At 36.2% G+C, this 17,175-nt stretch overlaps 1 protein-coding gene across 2 annotated transcripts in view; it reads right to left on the minus strand.

Moving 5' to 3' along the window:
• LOC131156760 (DNA mismatch repair protein MSH6) overlaps positions 1 to 13,469 on the minus strand; it is a 38,678-nt gene extending 25,209 nt beyond the window's left edge. Inside the window, exons 1-11 of one of the 2 annotated variants that reach the window (XM_058110686.1) lie at positions 12,375 to 13,469; positions 11,775 to 11,871; positions 11,409 to 11,511; positions 11,262 to 11,315; positions 11,079 to 11,153; positions 10,822 to 10,890; positions 10,593 to 10,676; positions 9,977 to 10,171; positions 9,333 to 9,552; positions 9,002 to 9,218; positions 8,802 to 8,931 (exon numbers count right to left, since the gene is read on the minus strand). In XM_058110686.1, coding sequence (XP_057966669.1) covers positions 8,802 to 8,931; positions 9,002 to 9,218; positions 9,333 to 9,552; positions 9,977 to 10,171; positions 10,593 to 10,676; positions 10,822 to 10,890; positions 11,079 to 11,153; positions 11,262 to 11,315; positions 11,409 to 11,511; positions 11,775 to 11,871; positions 12,375 to 13,245 — 2,115 coding nt within the window. In that variant the 5' untranslated portion in view covers positions 13,246 to 13,469. Of the gene's footprint in view, positions 1 to 8,801; positions 8,932 to 9,001; positions 9,553 to 9,976; positions 10,172 to 10,592; positions 10,677 to 10,821; positions 10,891 to 11,078; positions 11,154 to 11,261; positions 11,316 to 11,408; positions 11,512 to 11,774; positions 11,872 to 12,374 lie in introns of both variants that reach the window. The other variant, XM_058110685.1, reaches the window with a different exon arrangement.
• Between the last annotated feature and the right edge of the window lie 3,706 nt (positions 13,470 to 17,175).

Here is a 17,175-nt window from a genome sequence, read left to right on the forward strand (position 1 = left end):
TTACGCTCATTGTACTCTCGAAACTAATTTTTACTTCTTAGACTATTAGGTTGTTTCTTTGTTTTCCCTTTCTTTCTAAAAAATAAGGTGGCGATTTGTTGTTTGTGCTTATTATGTGTTTATTGTTTATTTTCCCCTTTAGTTTTCTTGTTTGGGATCACCATGCTAACCCCTTCATTGACACACCAGACATTAACCGACTTCAACATATAACTCCAATAAACAGAAACAAAAATTTATTCCCCTCCATGATCCAGAAGAATGATAAGTTGAGAGAATGGTACAACAAATGCTTAACACAAATTCAATCACAATTCAACTCAAAATAAAATCATTAGGTAGGGATATTTAGGACTCCCCACTTAGGGCTCAAGCAGAAACCCTAATTTAATTTCTAAAAATAAAAGATCCTAACAACTACCTTAAATTAAAACTACAAATTGTATCTAAAACTAAATAATGAGTTTTATTAGATCAAAAATTGTAGAGTTCTATTACGGACTTTATGCAAAGGAGGCACATGATAGGTCTATGATAGAAGGGTTGGACTGGTGTCTAATTTTCAAGATAATTTTTTTTAGCTAGAGAAATCATTTGATGTGGAGGAAGTAAAGGGGCAGTTTTTGGGATGGACTACTGGTCCTAATGGCTTTCCCATGGCCTTTTTTCAAGGCTTCTTCGACGATGCGGTTAAAAGTGATCTCATCAGGGTTCTTAGTGAATCTTTTGCCTGCAGTTTGGTAGGTACTGGGGAGGAGCATTAATTCTACTTTCATTGCCTTGGAGGTAAGGGAAGAGCCTAAGAAGAACTTGTCTATGAAGGTAAGGGACTTAAGCCTATTAGTTTGATTACTAGTGTTACAATTGGACTAAGGTTCTAGGTAAAAGGCTTTGTAGAGTGCTGGTTAGCACAATATTTGACACCTAGGGAGCTTTTATTGGAGGTTGACCTCTTAGATGCAGCTCTAGTAGCTACTGGAGTAGCGGTTAACACTAAGACATGTAGTAGAAAAGCAATTGTCATGGAATTGAACTTTGAAAGCTTTTGGGATTGTGTTTGTTGCGAGTTTCTAGATAGTGTGTTAAACATAAAGAGTTTTGGGTGTAAGTGGAGAAATGGATTAGGGTTGCCCCCCTCCTTTTCACCCTCATTATGGATGTGCTATGCGGGATGTTGGGCAGAAGGTTGGAAAGGGGTGCAGTGCAGCAGATTAAGGTAGGTTCAAATGTGTTCATTTCTCATTTAAAATTTGCTGATGCTATACTTTTCCTATCTATGGATCTTAATGGTTTTTCTAATATGCAAACTATACTTTTCCTATCTATGGATCTTAATGGTTTTTCTAATATGTAAACTATTTTGCAATTCTTTGAGAAGATTTCTAGCCATCAAAGATTGGGATCACGGGCATTAATGTCGATTCGACTGTTCTTTCCCATCATGCTTTGATGGTAGGGCTTGGTATTCTCTCATTTTCTTCCTTAGTTAGCTAAGGACTTGTATCCAGATTCACCTGCTTACTTACCCAAGTGCTCCCTTGGGGGGCAATCCTACTTCTATTTCATTTCGGGATGAGAAGATTACTGAGGAGGTTTGAAAGGTGGAGGCGTTCCCATCCTACTTTAGGGGGTCAAATTACTTCAATTCAAGCCTTTCTTTCTTCTATCTCTATGTTATTCGTCTAGATTGTCAATTAGAAAAGATGACAACTTGAGAAGATATTTTTATGGTTTGTTGTGGGCTTTAAAAAGAGAGACCACCATTTGGTTAGGTGGGAAACAATGCTCTAGAAGATTGGGCCTAGGCAATTTGGCATCTTAAAGACTAAAAACATACATTTACCGAGGAAGCAGATATAGTAATTCCTTTTAGAATCTAACTCAATATAGCACAAGGAGATCCATAATATGGCCTTCAAAAAATGGGTGGGATGCGAGAGCTATGGTGAATGTTGGCCAACTTAATCCTTAAAAATTTATTCTCAGGTTTCACATACATTCTTTCAATGGGTGAAGTATAATGTAGCCATGACAAGTGGGAAGATTTTAATTGGGAAGCTCCCTACTTTCGAGATTCTCCCCGTCTTTATTGTTTGTCTAGTCTCCATGATGCTCCTATTGTTGATCTTTCCCTTACTTGGGGGATTCATCTATTCCAAATATTACTCTTGTTCTCCCTTTGGTAGGATTTTTTCATTTGAAGATCTAAGATACCCTCCAAATTCAAGGACTTTAGATTGCAGCCATTGAAGGTATTAACATAAATGATCTCCTTCCAAAGAGAAGACCTATTCAAGAGATGTCTCCTAACATGTTGCTGTGTTATCAAAGTGATGAGAATACATCTAATTTGATTTTGCATAGCTCCTTTTCTTGGGAGAACTAAAATAAGTTGTTTGGTGATTTTGGGACGGACAGGATTTCTCCTTCTCCAACATCTATGGATGGTATTTACACTATTTCTTTTAGAAGTTTTCATGAAGGGAGAGCAGGAAGCCAGAAAGGCATTATGAAAAAATACTTTGTAGTGGTTTGGTGCCATTTGGAACTTAATACAAGAACTTTTGGGGGTCCTAGTATTTCTACTGATCAACTATCGCATAGGGTGGTTTTTGGCATCACTTCGGATTACAACAAATTGTTTCTTTAGAGGCATTTGTTTGAACGACTTGCAAAGGCATGCAGCACTTCACATTTCCCAATTGTTCAATTTTTTACAATTTTCATTCTTTTCTTCTTTGTTACCAAAAGATGTCCCATTCTCCCTCATGTATCTCCTCCTCCCACCTAAGATAATTCCTTGTTTATAATTAAATAAATAACGAGAACAAAAATTCAAGAACCATAATGAAATAAGACATGCAATTCGCAAGCTTCAAAATGAAATAAGATCCTATGATGGAAGTTCCAAGGTGCGACTAGCAAATTAACCCAAAACAATTCAACATGTGGAAGGTTGTGACTTGTGCATAAGGCACCAATTTTGACATGCCCATTATTTTCTAAGGTGCTTCTTCAATTTCAGTTGTAGCTTCCTCTACAATTTCCTTTTTGTGGCTAAAAGGAAGACCTCCCTTCTAATTCACAATCTTTCATCATATCCTAATCAGGGTCAATTATACACATACGACAAAAGTGTGAATCATATATTCAACATCACAATCTTTCATCATATCCTAATCAGGGTCAATTATATACATAAGAGATAAGTGTGAATTATATATTCAACATTGCTCATACTAATCAAGCTAGTTTCCCAAAGTAACTATTGAAGAGGCCAAGTCAATCATCTCATTTCTTGATTCATGTCACCAGACTCACAACTGTATTTTATTTATTTATTTGACGAAGGGTTGGTAGAGGTTGGATATTTGTTATGTCCACTTGACTGGGTTAAGAGCTTGGCTGCAAGTTGAGCACAAAGGGGTGAATGGGATAGGCTGTTATTTGTTTAAAATAAGGGAATGCAGGCTTACCGGCTAGGCTCGATCAAAAGAATTAGATAAAGTAAGGTTAAAGCATTTGGTTGGCAGATGGCAAACAAAGTGTTAAAGAGGGCATAAACAAAGAGGGTTTGGGTCTTGGGGGAATAAATATGGATGGTAAATTGGAATGGGTAATTGATCCCCAGCTTTTTGAGCCTCTTGTGATCACACAAACAAGTTGAATTGAGGCTGGAGTATGGTAATAAAAGGTGAGATGGCAATCACAACAACAATGTTGAAGCTCAACAATGATGGCAGAGCTCTGGCAAGAACCTAAGGTCTCCATAGACAACTTCCATACTCTAGCAATAACACTTGCTAGCCGGCAACAGAGCCAATAAACACACATACACACATCTATGTATACATCTATGAAAAGAGACGCAAGGATCAATCTTAGGGCTTAAAGAGACATGAGGATTTAGTTATCAGATTAAGTGATGAACTGGATTGCACTATTTTGGGGTTTTGGAATAAGGTTTCAACTAAAACCCAATCGAAGGTTTCAAATAGCGTGGTGAAGGCAAGCTCGACAATGACCATTAAGCTCTTGCCAGAACCTGGAGTCTCCATGGTAGACAAACCCCATAGCCGATGACAAAGACAATGATGTGTACGTATTTTTATTTATATAAAGTGATGTGAGAACAGACTGGTTCAAAGCTTAAGGCTTAAAGAGCAGTGAGGATTTAGGTTTTGGATTAAGTGATAAGCTGAGCAGCAATTTTGAGGTTCTGGATTGGGATTTCAATGAAAGAATAGTTGGGGTTTTCAGATGGGCATTGATTTAGTATAAGCAAGTAAGGATTCACTGCAGTTCAATGGTGGTGTCATGATCAATGATTATGGGGACATGGATTGATAGGTTTGGGGTTGTTTTACAGACAATAGTAGTAGCTACAAATGGTGTAATGGTGATGGCAGTGCAAGAAGGAGGCTGCAGTGGCAGCAGCAAAGGCTCACGAACCTTACAAGTTCAAGCTGAACTTTGCAAATGACCTTATCATACACTGACAATCATGACAAGTTAAGTTGAAATCACAAACAGTATCAAAACAGCGACACTTGTGTTGCATTAGTTCCACTCTAATACCACTTGATGCATGATAATCTCATAAATTCAAATCCAAATCAAACTGTAATAGAATTAATACGTAGGGATATTTATTGGAATTTTAAATGTGAAACTCAAAAAGAAAACTCTAAATTTGTGGGTGGAGGGTCATGCATTCAAGCATTGGATTTTGATTTGTGTGGATTTTTGGATGAAACTTGATACAATTTTGCATTGTGATTTGTCCAATTCCAAACAAATCCATATCCAGTGTCTGAACTCCGAGCTTCCAAACATAGGAAAATTTAATTTCTAAAATTAAGAGATATCCTCATGATAACCCTACTTAATTTAAAATTGATTACCCTACTTAATTTAAAATTACAATACTACAACAAAACAACAACAACAAAACCAAGCCTTAGTCCCACTAGGTGGGGTCGGCTATATGAATCCTTTTCCGCCAATTTATACGATCATGGACCACTTCTTTTGATAGATTCGATGATATTAAATCTTTACTCACTATCTCCTCCTAAGTTATTTTAGGTCTACCCCTACCCCTTCTATTGCCCCCCACAGTAACTAAGTCACTCTTCCTCACAGGTGCATTATGTGGCCTACGTTGCAAATGTCCATACCATCTAAGTCGTCCCTCCCTTATCTTGTCTTCTATAGGAGCTACACCTATCTTACCATGAATATGTTCATTCCTTAATTTATCTTTCAATGCTATACCACTCATCCATCTAAGCCTTCTCCTCTCGACACCTTTTAATTTTTGGATATTATGTTTCTTCGTCGCCCAACATTCTGATCCATATAGCATTACTGGTCTTATAGTTGTCCTATAAAACTTCACTTTCAATTTTAAAGGTATTCTACGATCACAGCGCATGCTTGAAGCACTTCTCCATTTTACCCAACCTGTTTTAACTCTATGGATTACATCATCTTCAATTTCTCTTTCAGCATGCATAATAGATCCAAGGTATCGAAATCTACAAGTGCTATTTATTTCTTCATCATCAAGTTTAACTTTGTCCTCAATATTCCTACTATCATTACTAAAATTACATTTCATATATTATGTCTTATTTCTACTTATCCTAATGCCTCTAGATTCCAAAGCTTCTCTCCATAATTCTAACTCAGCCTCTACTCCGTCCCTAATTTTATCAATTAATACAATATCATCTGCAAACAACATACACCATGGAACCTCTTTTTGAATACTCTCGGTCAATTGGTCTATCACTAAAGCAAAAAGATAAGAACTCAAAGCAGATCCTTGATGCACACCTATGGTGATTGGAAATTCTCTAGTTTCTCCATCTATAGTCCTTACACTAGTCATTACTCCATCATACATATCCTTAATGACATCGGTATACCTACTACATAAACCTTTTTTTTCTAAAACCCACCATAGAACTTCCCTAAGTATCCTATCATATGCTTTCTCAAGGTCAATAAAAATCATATGCAAGTCTCTCTTCTTTTCCCTAAACTTTTTCATTAATCTTCTTAAAAGATAAATAGCTTCTCTGGTAGATCTCCCAGGCATAAAACCAAATTGATTTTCTGAGACCTTCGTTTCTAACTTTAATCTTTGTTCAACTACCCTTTCCCATAGTTTCATCGTATAACTCATAAGTTTAATTCCACAATAGTTATTACAAATTTGAATATCTCCTTTATTTTTGTATATAGGTATTAAAATGTTTTTCCTCCATTCATCTGACATTTTCTTAATTTTTACAATTGTATTAAATAAATTGATTAACCATATAATTCTGTTATCACCTAAGCATTTCCAAACTTTAATTGGGATGTTATCTAGGACCATAACTTTTCCATTTTTCATCTTTTTTAGTGCGAACTTAACTTCGTTAACTCTAATTTTGCAAATAAATCTCATATTTTTGGTTTTTTCCTTATTTGACAATTCTAAATTTAAGCCTTCTATTTGGTTTTCATTAAACAACTTACTAAAGTAACTTTGCCATCTTTCTTTAATGTCTTCGTCCTTAACCAAAACAATATCATCCTCACTTTTTACACATTTTACATTTCCAAAGTCCTTACTCTTCCTTTCTCTAACTTTTAGCAAGTTCAAATATATCTCTTTCCCCTTCTTTTGTACCTAATCTATCATACAAACTATTACATGATCTATATTTAACTTCACTAATGGCCTTTTTTGCATCTTTTCTTGCCTCCTTATATTTTTCAAAGTAATCATTGTTTTTACATTTTTGCCACGTTTTATACCAAATTATTTTTTTTGTCTTTATGATTTTTTGTACATCTTTATCCCACCACCAACTCTCTTTACTATTCGAGAATCTTCCCTTTGATTCACCTAAAATATCTTTTGCTATCTTTTTAATAGAGCTAGCTAATCTATTCCAAAGAGCATTTGTATCTATCTCATCCTCCATGGTCCAATCCCCATCTTTAATCATTTTATCTTCAAATTTGAGTAAATTTTTTTCTTTTAGGTTCCACCTTCTAGTTCTCTTACACTGGTTTATTTAATCCTTCTTTTTCCATTTTTTAATACATATATCTTACACTAAGATTCTATGTTGTGTGGTTAGGCTTTCACCTGGAATAACTTTACAATTCTTGCATGATAAACAATCTACCCTTCTAGCTAAAAAAAAAAATCTATTTGACTTTTATTTTGTCCACTTTTAAAGGTTATTAAGTGTTCTCTTCTTAAACCAAGTATTCATTATACCAAAATCATATGACATAGCAAAGTCTAAGATCATCTCCCCAGACTCTTTTTTGTCTCCATATCCATCTCCTCTATGTATCCTCTAATAATTTTTATTATCTCTTCCAAAGTGTCCATTCAGATCTCCTCCTATAAATATTTTCTCAGTCCCTAGTATACTATCCATATTTTCCAAAAATTATCTCTGAAGATTTTCTGCTAAGCCGACTTAAGGAGCATAAGCACTAATGATATTTATTATCTCTTGTCCTAATACCATCTTGATTTTTATAATTCCATCCCCTACTCTAGTTACATCCACAACGCTATCTTTTAAGTTTTTGTCTATAATAATGTCTACTCCATTCTTATGTTTTTTTTTCCAGTGTACCAAAGTTTAAATCTTCATTTATCAATTTCTCTAACTTTTTCCCCCACCCACTTAGTTTCTTGAAGTCAAATTATATTAATTCTTCTTTTGATCATTGTATCCACAATTTCCATGCTTTTACCCATAAGTGTCCCTATATTCCAAGTTGCTAATCTAATCCTAGTTTCCTGAAATAACGTCTTTACCCTCCTAGTTTAAAATTACAATTCTGCCCTTGAAAATTATAAATTTAAAATAAATCCCATAAGTTCTTAATTTTACCTCCCAACTTAGATTCTCCATCAGTGTAGGTACACTGAAATCATCTAACTAGAAGTGTAATCGGTTAGAACGATTTGGTTATAGCCAAAACCAATAACCAAACTGATTTAATCATATTTAAATTTTCAAATCGAAACCGAACTGTTAACTGTTTGTTCAATTAGAAATCAAACCGCCGGTATAACAGATCAGTTTGGATAAAATCGGCTCTTTAAATATTAATATTTTTACTAATGAAGCCAGCAAGGCAAGGGAATTGGGCTGGGGGCTTAAATCAACCCACACAAGCCCAGACACAGGGCTGGAAGCCAGCTCCGTGAATTCTGATTGGAGAGGTTGGGGAGAGCCTTAGTTATAGGGGAGGGGAGGGATCTACCTCTTTCCATATAATTGATGTGGAAGTTGTACTGTATTGACGAGTGTGTGTTGGCTACAATTCAAGAAGTGAAGAAACTTGTCCCACATCAGCTAGAGGAGAGGAGGAGAGCATCCTACTCTCTTGTATAAAATGTTCCATACTCCTTCATATAATTTAATATTATATATAAATATATATGAGATATAAATATAACTGAATTGGATACAAATAAATATTAACAAAATACAAAAATAAATTAGATTATGTACGATAATTAACCTATATATTTTTTGGCTTTTCAGTACGGTTTACATGCAAAACCAAAACCAAAGCTGAAAATTGATTTTTTTAAAATTTTAAAACCACAATCAAAAGACCGAATTGAACACAAATGGTTTGGTTTCAGATCAGTTTTTGGTTTTTCAGTATAATATTTGTACATCCCTACATCTGACTAGCAAAAGTAGTTCAAGAAGTGCGAAGAGCAAAGTGAATATCAAAAGTAAATAATCTGAAGTGAGACCTACCCTTAGACCAGCCACACCATCTTGACGTTCCCTAATTGACCTCAAATTAAATAAAGGTCTTGCTAGCCATGTCTTCAGCAACCTCTTCCCAAATGCAGTCACACAGTGGTTCAGTTGTGCATATAATGTCCTGCATAGACAAATAAACCACCTCAGAACACAAATAAAATGAAGTAAACAAAAATGAGAGCTAAAATTACCCTGAAGAGTCCCCATTTCGGCTGTTTTCGAAAATTTCAAGGTTCTCTAAGGCAGCCGCATCAAGAACCATGTATGGTATCTGAGTAATATCACTGAAACGGGAGCATGGAAGCAACTCAAACTTTCCAAACCTAAGCAATGTCTCATCAAGAAAAGCTTGCTTCAGATAGAAAAGAGTGCCTCCAAGAGCCGAAAGAGCACAGCTTCCATCCTCGCCTGCACCAATCAATTCAGACAAAACATCTGGCAGGCAGTCCAAGTCACTTTTTCCAACGTAAACATCACTTGCATGCAAGTATGATTCATTTGAAGATCCATGAACTGACTGACCATCAACATTCTTATAGATTCGTTTGACTTCGCAAACAGTCCTCTCAGCATCCCAGAATTCCAACAATGGAACCAGTTCATTTACTAAAGGATTTCTTGTATGTCCCAGCAGCATCCTCTCAGTTTCAGAGCTAAGCAGTTTGGAAGGTTTTATAATCTCTACTGGTCTCAGCTCAGTCAAGAGACAACACAAAGCACTGCACTCTGAATCATCTCCAAACTAGTAAAAAGAAAAACACATTTAGTCCCACAGAACCACAGAAGATTTATACAATGAGTATTAAGATTGCATATGTGATTCAATAGAGTAACGGATTCGCATCTAGATAAAAACACACCAATTAACAAGCTCAAAAGTAGTTGTGAAGTGCAACGAATATCATGTAAAGTGGTTCAGTAAAGATAAATCACATGGCAACAATACCCATTTCAAAAGCATAAAACAGGCCATGTATGATTCATGAAAGAGATGCTTGAAAACACCTTCAATCCATAAAATGGTCCATTCGTCCAATCAACATATGGAACAAAGTGTATCAGAACTCATCATGGCTTATTAGTCCACCATTATATGCATCAGGAAAAAAAAAAGGTGGCGGTGAGGGGGAAGAAGATACAGACGAGCTTGAATTCATAGCTCACACCTGTCCAAGAATGGTCCTGTTTGTGGCAACATCAACCACACAAACACCAAAAATTCGTTCCTCCTTCTGGCTTCCCGGTATTGGACAGCGTTCAGTCACTGCTATCATATAAGAAGCCTCAGGATTGGCCAACAGCATCTCTCCCTCAGTTAGTGTTCCTTTTGTAACTACAGCACATATTTCTCTTTTTACAACCTATACACAGGGAAATAGAATCACTACTCTTCGGATAATGAAAAATCTTCCACCATAATAAATTCATATGTAGATAAACTGACTATTTTGAAGACAAAAATTTAAATAAGATAGATGCTAAATTTGATGATCACACTTCACACATACTCATTAAGTCACCCATTTTTTATCAAACAGAACCACTTAAATATTGGGATCAAATCCAATCTGATGATTTATCAGTCAGACTGTAGAATATTTCTTGATTGTCATCAACTATGATCCATAAAATTGTCCATCAGTTATATGAAGACTAATATTAAGAGTATCAAACATATCCCCAAGCAAGCTCAATGTTATTTGTTGTTCCACTAGAAATCAAATATTTGATCACCAATGAAGGACTAAAACAAAAGGAAGAAAAACTTCAGCATAAAAAGACCTTATCTTTTGAACCCTTTTCTTTGCGACGAAGTTCAAGCTGTTCCGGTGTCTCTGTCTGCTCTACAACAAGAACTCGATAACCCTGCTCCATCAAGGTAACTCCATAAGTTTCTTTTTTAACACAAAAAATAGGATCATCCAAATTAAAACTATTAATCCACAGTATCCGCTATAACTCCCACCAAACAATTATAAATTCAGACAAAAATGCAAGAACAGGCTACAACCTTTCTAGCCAATTTCTCTACATTCATTGAAAAGTTCTTTTCTGGAAATCCACAGTGAGGTTGTTCTCCCTGAAAATTCAAGTAGACCTCAAAAATAAACCCTGGGCATTATTTGAGAGCAGCAGAATTTGAACACAAACAATTCAGATATTTTTTCCTTTTGTTGACAATTGCTCGATTTCCTCAAGAATTAATAGCTATAAAAATGTAAAAAAGGATGCAAACACACATGCAAAAGTAAAAGCACTTAAAAATACCTTCATATATTGCAAATCAAGTTCTTTTGCCGCTATATGAGCATCCATTTCGAAAAGCTCATAGAATTTGCCCATCTGCTCCAACAACAATGAAATGTACATTGCTTTGATATCACACCAATAGCAGTAACAAATTTGATGACAACATTAGCTTTAGTTTGACTGTGAGAAGCACAACAATACCTTGAAAAATAGAACTTTGTCCATGTTCTTTGACTTAAAATCCCACCATTGTCTCTAGATATTAAATATGACCACAAAGTTGATAAATGTGTAACAAAAAGAGTGTCTCAAAGACCTTAAAACAAGATAACATTTGAAACCCATTACCTGGCCCCCAGACAAACTCTTCAAGAAATCAGGTGGTAAATAAAGAGTTTTCGGGTCGTAATTTTCATGTCCAGGACGCCTTCTCTTAGCATCCCTAAGATCTCTGCACAAATAAAAGAAAAATTCATCATGAAGAACAGGGATCCTGCATTTGAAGAAAGTGACTGCATAAAATTCCTAGCAATTAGCGTCTCAAACAGAAGAGGTACGAATGACAGTAAAGCACTGGCAAATAAACGAGCATATATAGGCTTCTGTAACACAAGAAATAATCACTCGCTTCCACATTCACTTTTTTAAACTACCGTATGGCAGAGAGGTACAACGGGAGGGAAGACAAATCCAACGTGAGCAACATCGACTTACTTCCCAAGGAAGGGCAACTTCTCTGCTTCACGCAAACCAAACCTCTCAGCAGCATCACCGACTAAAACGCTCTCAAAATCGTGAGATGCCTTCATACCTGCATGAAGCATCTCAAGTTGAATAGCTAATCAATAATTATATATATTTTTTTACTGCCACCCTTGAGATGCATTGGCTTTGTGTTAAGAATAGGAAAATCCGTTTACAATGAGCCAAATAAATAGAGTAAAATGCAGAAACATAAATAGTTGCAGTAATTTGTATAAATTTGGATCAAATTTATAGTGCCAATTTATAAAATCACACTTCACGTGAATTTAAACATCCTTCTACCATCATCCATTAGTTTAAACATCCTCCTACAAATTTACAAAGAAAAGTCAAATATGGAGTTAGAAAATGAAGAGCATCATCTGCACTAAATGCCAGTTGGGAAAGGGCATAGTCAACTATACAAGACAAACTTTAACTCCAATATTTGAAATGAATCTGGTGCGATAAAATAATTACAATAATTTCAACTAAATTGCCACATATGATGCATTTCTCACTCAAAGAAAACACACACACACACACAGGACTTGGAGTTCCATCACTTACGCTCAGTAACATTTGTAGTCTCCCCAAATCTACCTCCATTGACACCCATTACTTTAAGCCCTTTCTCATCTGCTTGGCCGCCGCTCTTGTTCTTCTTACTTGAACATGAGTTCTCTCCTCCAATCGTTCTCCTCTTTTTTGATTCTAGGTTCTTATTCTGCGTTCCCTTCGACCTACGCACTTCATCTTTAACTTCTTCATCTTCGTCCTCCAATTCCATATACTCAGACTCATCCTCCACTCCTTCATCCGCCACATTCTTTCCCCAATCTTCATCAGTAGAATCATCTCCGCCACTATCCTCCTCCACCTGCTCCACATTTTCCTCCTCCTGCTCCACATTTTCCTCCTCAACAACTGAGGCGCGACGCAGCCGGCGAAACCTCCTCACCGCTGATACCTCAACCCACTCAATCTTCTCTTTAGAAAGGACTAGAACCTCCTCCTCGCTGTCATCGTACTGAACCAAATGCTTACCGGCGATCTTATCAAACGATTTAACACAACCCTCATACCAGCTCTGATCCAAGGGCCAATAAACCCTAATTCTCCTGCCGACAACCTCCTCCCCGTACGATTTCCTTGAGACATCGGGCGTTGTTGCAGTGTCAGAAGCGGGAGCAGGGGGAGAGCGAGTGGGAGACGGGCCAACGAGCAAGAGAGGCTTTCTGTGTTTGGATTGAACAGGGGAAGGAGTTGTGGGGCTGGGACTAGGACTTGGGCTTGAGCTAGCGTTAGGGTTCGGGTTGGAGCTTTTCTTGGAAAGAGTAGGAGAAGATGAAGATGAAGACTTTGAGAAGAAGGCTGTGATCTGACTCTGCTGGTTAACCAGTGGTGATCGGCCATTGCTAAGGCGCCTTGAAGGAGCCATTGAAACGTCTGCGCCTATGCGTGCGTGCGTGCGTGCGTGCGTGCGTGCGTGTGTATGAGAGAGAGAGAGAGTGGGGATTGAAGATGGAAGGAGAAGTGGCGGGAATTTACGGGAAATTCCCGGGGAAATGGTATGTGCTGCGACGGCGGAGGGGTTTGGCGGGAACTTGAGAGTGCTGCGACTTGTGCGCAGTGCGCATGCGCACGGCTTCCGGCGATGAACCGGATAGTTGGGGCTTACCGGGCCGGCCTTCCTTAAAAGAGCCAAAATATCCTAGCCCAGGCCCAGGCCCAGGCCCAGTCCCAGTCCTAGGCCCAGGCCAGGCCAATCTGACCTTGGGCTTCTGCATCTGTTCAAAAATTTAAAGGTCAAATATGCCGATTGTGATTTTAAAAATTACACAAATATTTTTATATTTGATGAGAAAAAATATCAATCTCATTGAAGTTTAAAATTTTTTACAAATTTAGTTTGAGAACCTAGGTAAAATTTTCCTTGACCGAAAATTAAGTATAAGTATCTTAAAAATTAAATATCAATAAAAGTTTAGAGGATTTTTAAAACTTTTAAAGAGATTTCGTATTTTTTTTGTCAAATTTTAAGGGAGGTCATTATCTTTTACTTTAAATTATAAGAAATAGTATGTTTGACAAAATAGATAAAAATTCATTAATCTAAACCAAATCCGATCTATTTAAAACGACTTAAAATCAGGCCGCACATTAAATGAGTCGAATATGGTTTATAAAATTCAATTGGAAATTTTTGAGTTTTATCCGAAGATAAATATTCACTTATCTGTTAACAACTAAATTATATTCGTATGTCCATGCTTATTGGGCATCATTTTAACTAGCATAGATATATTGGCCAAGACCAGTTTCATACTCCCAACTTTTGCATTGTTGTATGTGCTTCAAACTCAAAATCGAATACTCAATTCTCGTAATCAAGATAAATACCCCAAATTCATGACCTAAAAAATTAAATAAATATATATATAATTTTCTGATTGGTTATTAAATGTTTAATAATTTAACAAATTATAATTTTTAAAATAACTTCAATTGTTATGTTATGAAATAAATTGTTCACTGGATGATACAAATAATTATATTAGGAATATGAATGACGAATTATTTGTCATCTGCCACAAATTATCCAATTTGAACTGCTATAAATCTGCCACTTAATTGAATCAAATATGAATTGTAATTTCCTTACTCGATAATTCACCTACTCTATCACAGATTATCCGACCCAATCCGCTTTGTTAGATTTGAAAAATAGTATTCCGGAATTTTGTGGGATATTCCTTTTGTTTGGGCCAAATTACTTATCACAAGTTCATTTATTGCTTTTTTTTTTTTTTTTTGTGGAATTGTATGGAATGAGAAATGTTTAGGAAGATGTCCCTCTATGTAACATTTACAGCCCATTAATAATAAAATTCCACATTAACATTTCAATTCATACAAGTAAGAAGCATGTTCTAATGTGGGACCCAAATGAGTAGATTTCACACCAATTTAATGGTTGACTGGATTTGAACAAATTTCTATTGGGCTTTTGTGGAGCCTAGTTGTGTTCGATCTAGATAATGACCCAACTTTTCTTTAATGAGAGATTTCTATCTTAAGGTTTAATCCATGAAGTGAAGGATTGGCCCTTACCCAAGCCGCAGTATTGTATGACCTATACGAGAGAGTATTGTACCGCCGCACTCTCTATATTTTTCTTCCTGATAATAGTGAAATCCCTGCAACTCCATGGACGTAGACAAAATTGCCGAATCATGTAAATATTGTCTTGTGCGTGTGATTGATTTTTCTTTTGCGTGTATTCATTCTCTATTTTATTTCTCACAAGTTTCGGGAATTTGTTGTTAATTCCCAACAATTCCAATATAATTTCATATATCTTATCCAAACTTAATACAAATCCAAATTCAAAGACTCCAAATATAGGATTTTAAGTTTTTCTCATATAGGTCATATTAAGATGAATTGCATGGTGTAACAATCTCGGACCCAACTGTAATGAGGTATTGTCTGCTTTGATCCACTAGTCTTACAATTTTGTTCTATAAAAGGCATGCCACATAGTTGAAACCCAAACCATATGTATATGCAATGTTGATAGATTTTGTAGTGAATGTCTCTAGCCTAGCTATTGCTCTACATTACTCGTCAATCGTATTTTTTAGGGGTCCAGAGATACGAAGTAAACATAGGTTCAATCATCAAACTTTTCCTGAAAGTTGAACTTTTAACTCAAATTCAGCCATCAAAGTTTGGTAATGTTGGGTGGCCTTTGCATCTGCTCTTTTTGGCCATTACTCTTTCCATATATATTGTCATTTTGGAAGCATACAATAGAGAAAATTATAATTAACATGCAAAGAGAACTTCATATGAAAAAATGTTCACAAATTGTAAATTTTTCCATTTTCCAAATTAGTTCAACAAGTCGCTCCTTGAAACTTGCTGCCTCACGCAAAACTATCTAACTAAACCTTATTTCGCGTACTTATGTTTGACTAATCGAAACCCCAAATCTCTGATTATTGCTTTTTTTATGAAATTTAGTGGGTTTTTCATTGACTCTGCCTTGTGAAATTTCAAAACTTAATACAAGTATATGGACTGTTGTAGATGATTTAATTTAACTACTGAATACGAGTTAATACTAGAAAGCAAGTGTAGTACAAATTATTATGGATGATTTAACAGCTGAATCTGTGTTAGTAGTAAACTGCAACACAGCAACAAGCCCTCACTCCTGGCGTGGTTAGAACTGCAAACTAATCTCAAAGTTCTATGTAACCTTGTGGTTAGGCTTTTAGCCCATCAGGTACCATGCAAGGCTCAATGAAGTAGTTTTGCTTCTTTATGCTAGCACTGATTAAACTGCAGGTGGAAAGCTTGTATGGTAGAGCACTTGTTAAAAAAAAAGCGAGTGGCCCCCAAGTGTCTTGCTACTGGAAGGAGAATCTAAAGGGTAAAGCATCATGCCTTCCTTACACTTTATGATTTTTTAAGTTTAAAGATGGCTCTGCATGCACCTGCCCAATATAAAATATTGCTCACTTAGTGAGTAATGATTCATCCCTCGCTACTAAATGTTTTCTGATCATGTTTAAGAACAAAACAAACCACATGATTTCACAAAGTCCCAGTGTCCATATCTTGCTTTATGAGGTGTAAAATATTATCCACCTTTCCCACATCACTAAATTTGATATAAAGCTTCAGGAGATGTGAAATCTGAGGAGCTAAATAGAAAAAAAAAGACACTTTCAACACTAGCTATAATCGCATAGGAATCAAAAACTTTGTCCAATGACTTTTGAAAGTTTTAAAAAAACTCTGGCAGCAAATCAGCAACCCAATTGCAGAAATAGTGACACAAATCCATCAAGGTTACAAAATACCAGTTACCTGAGCAATGGGAAATAGTGATTTAAATCAATTTAAATCACTAAATTGATTTAAAGCTTCCGGTGATGTGAAATCTGAGGAGCTAAAAGAAAGACACTTTCAGCACAAGCTATAATCACATCGGAATAAAAAACATTGTCCAATGACACTTGAGTTTAAAAACTGTAACACCAAATCAGCAACCCAATTGCAGGAATAGTGAAGCAAATCCATAAGGTTACAAAATATAAGTTACCTGAGCAATGCCTCCAACAGATGGTATGCCAAAAGAACGACACCAATTTCCAATGGGCACTTACTGAATATTTTTCATGATATATGTGTTGGGTGGTCTCGGACCTTCTCAACCCCAAAAGTTAGCTCATGGGGTGAGACGTTCCCTCACATTTAATAACTGACCACCAATTACATTCAACAATCGATGTGAGACAAACCCCAACAAGTTCCCCCTCACACATCGGGCTCCAAACTCCTCACGAATTGGGACAGG

The sequence above is a fragment of the Malania oleifera genome, chromosome 5, assembly GCF_029873635.1.
Source record: "Malania oleifera isolate guangnan ecotype guangnan chromosome 5, ASM2987363v1, whole genome shotgun sequence".
Taxonomy (NCBI): domain Eukaryota; kingdom Viridiplantae; phylum Streptophyta; class Magnoliopsida; order Santalales; family Ximeniaceae; genus Malania; species Malania oleifera.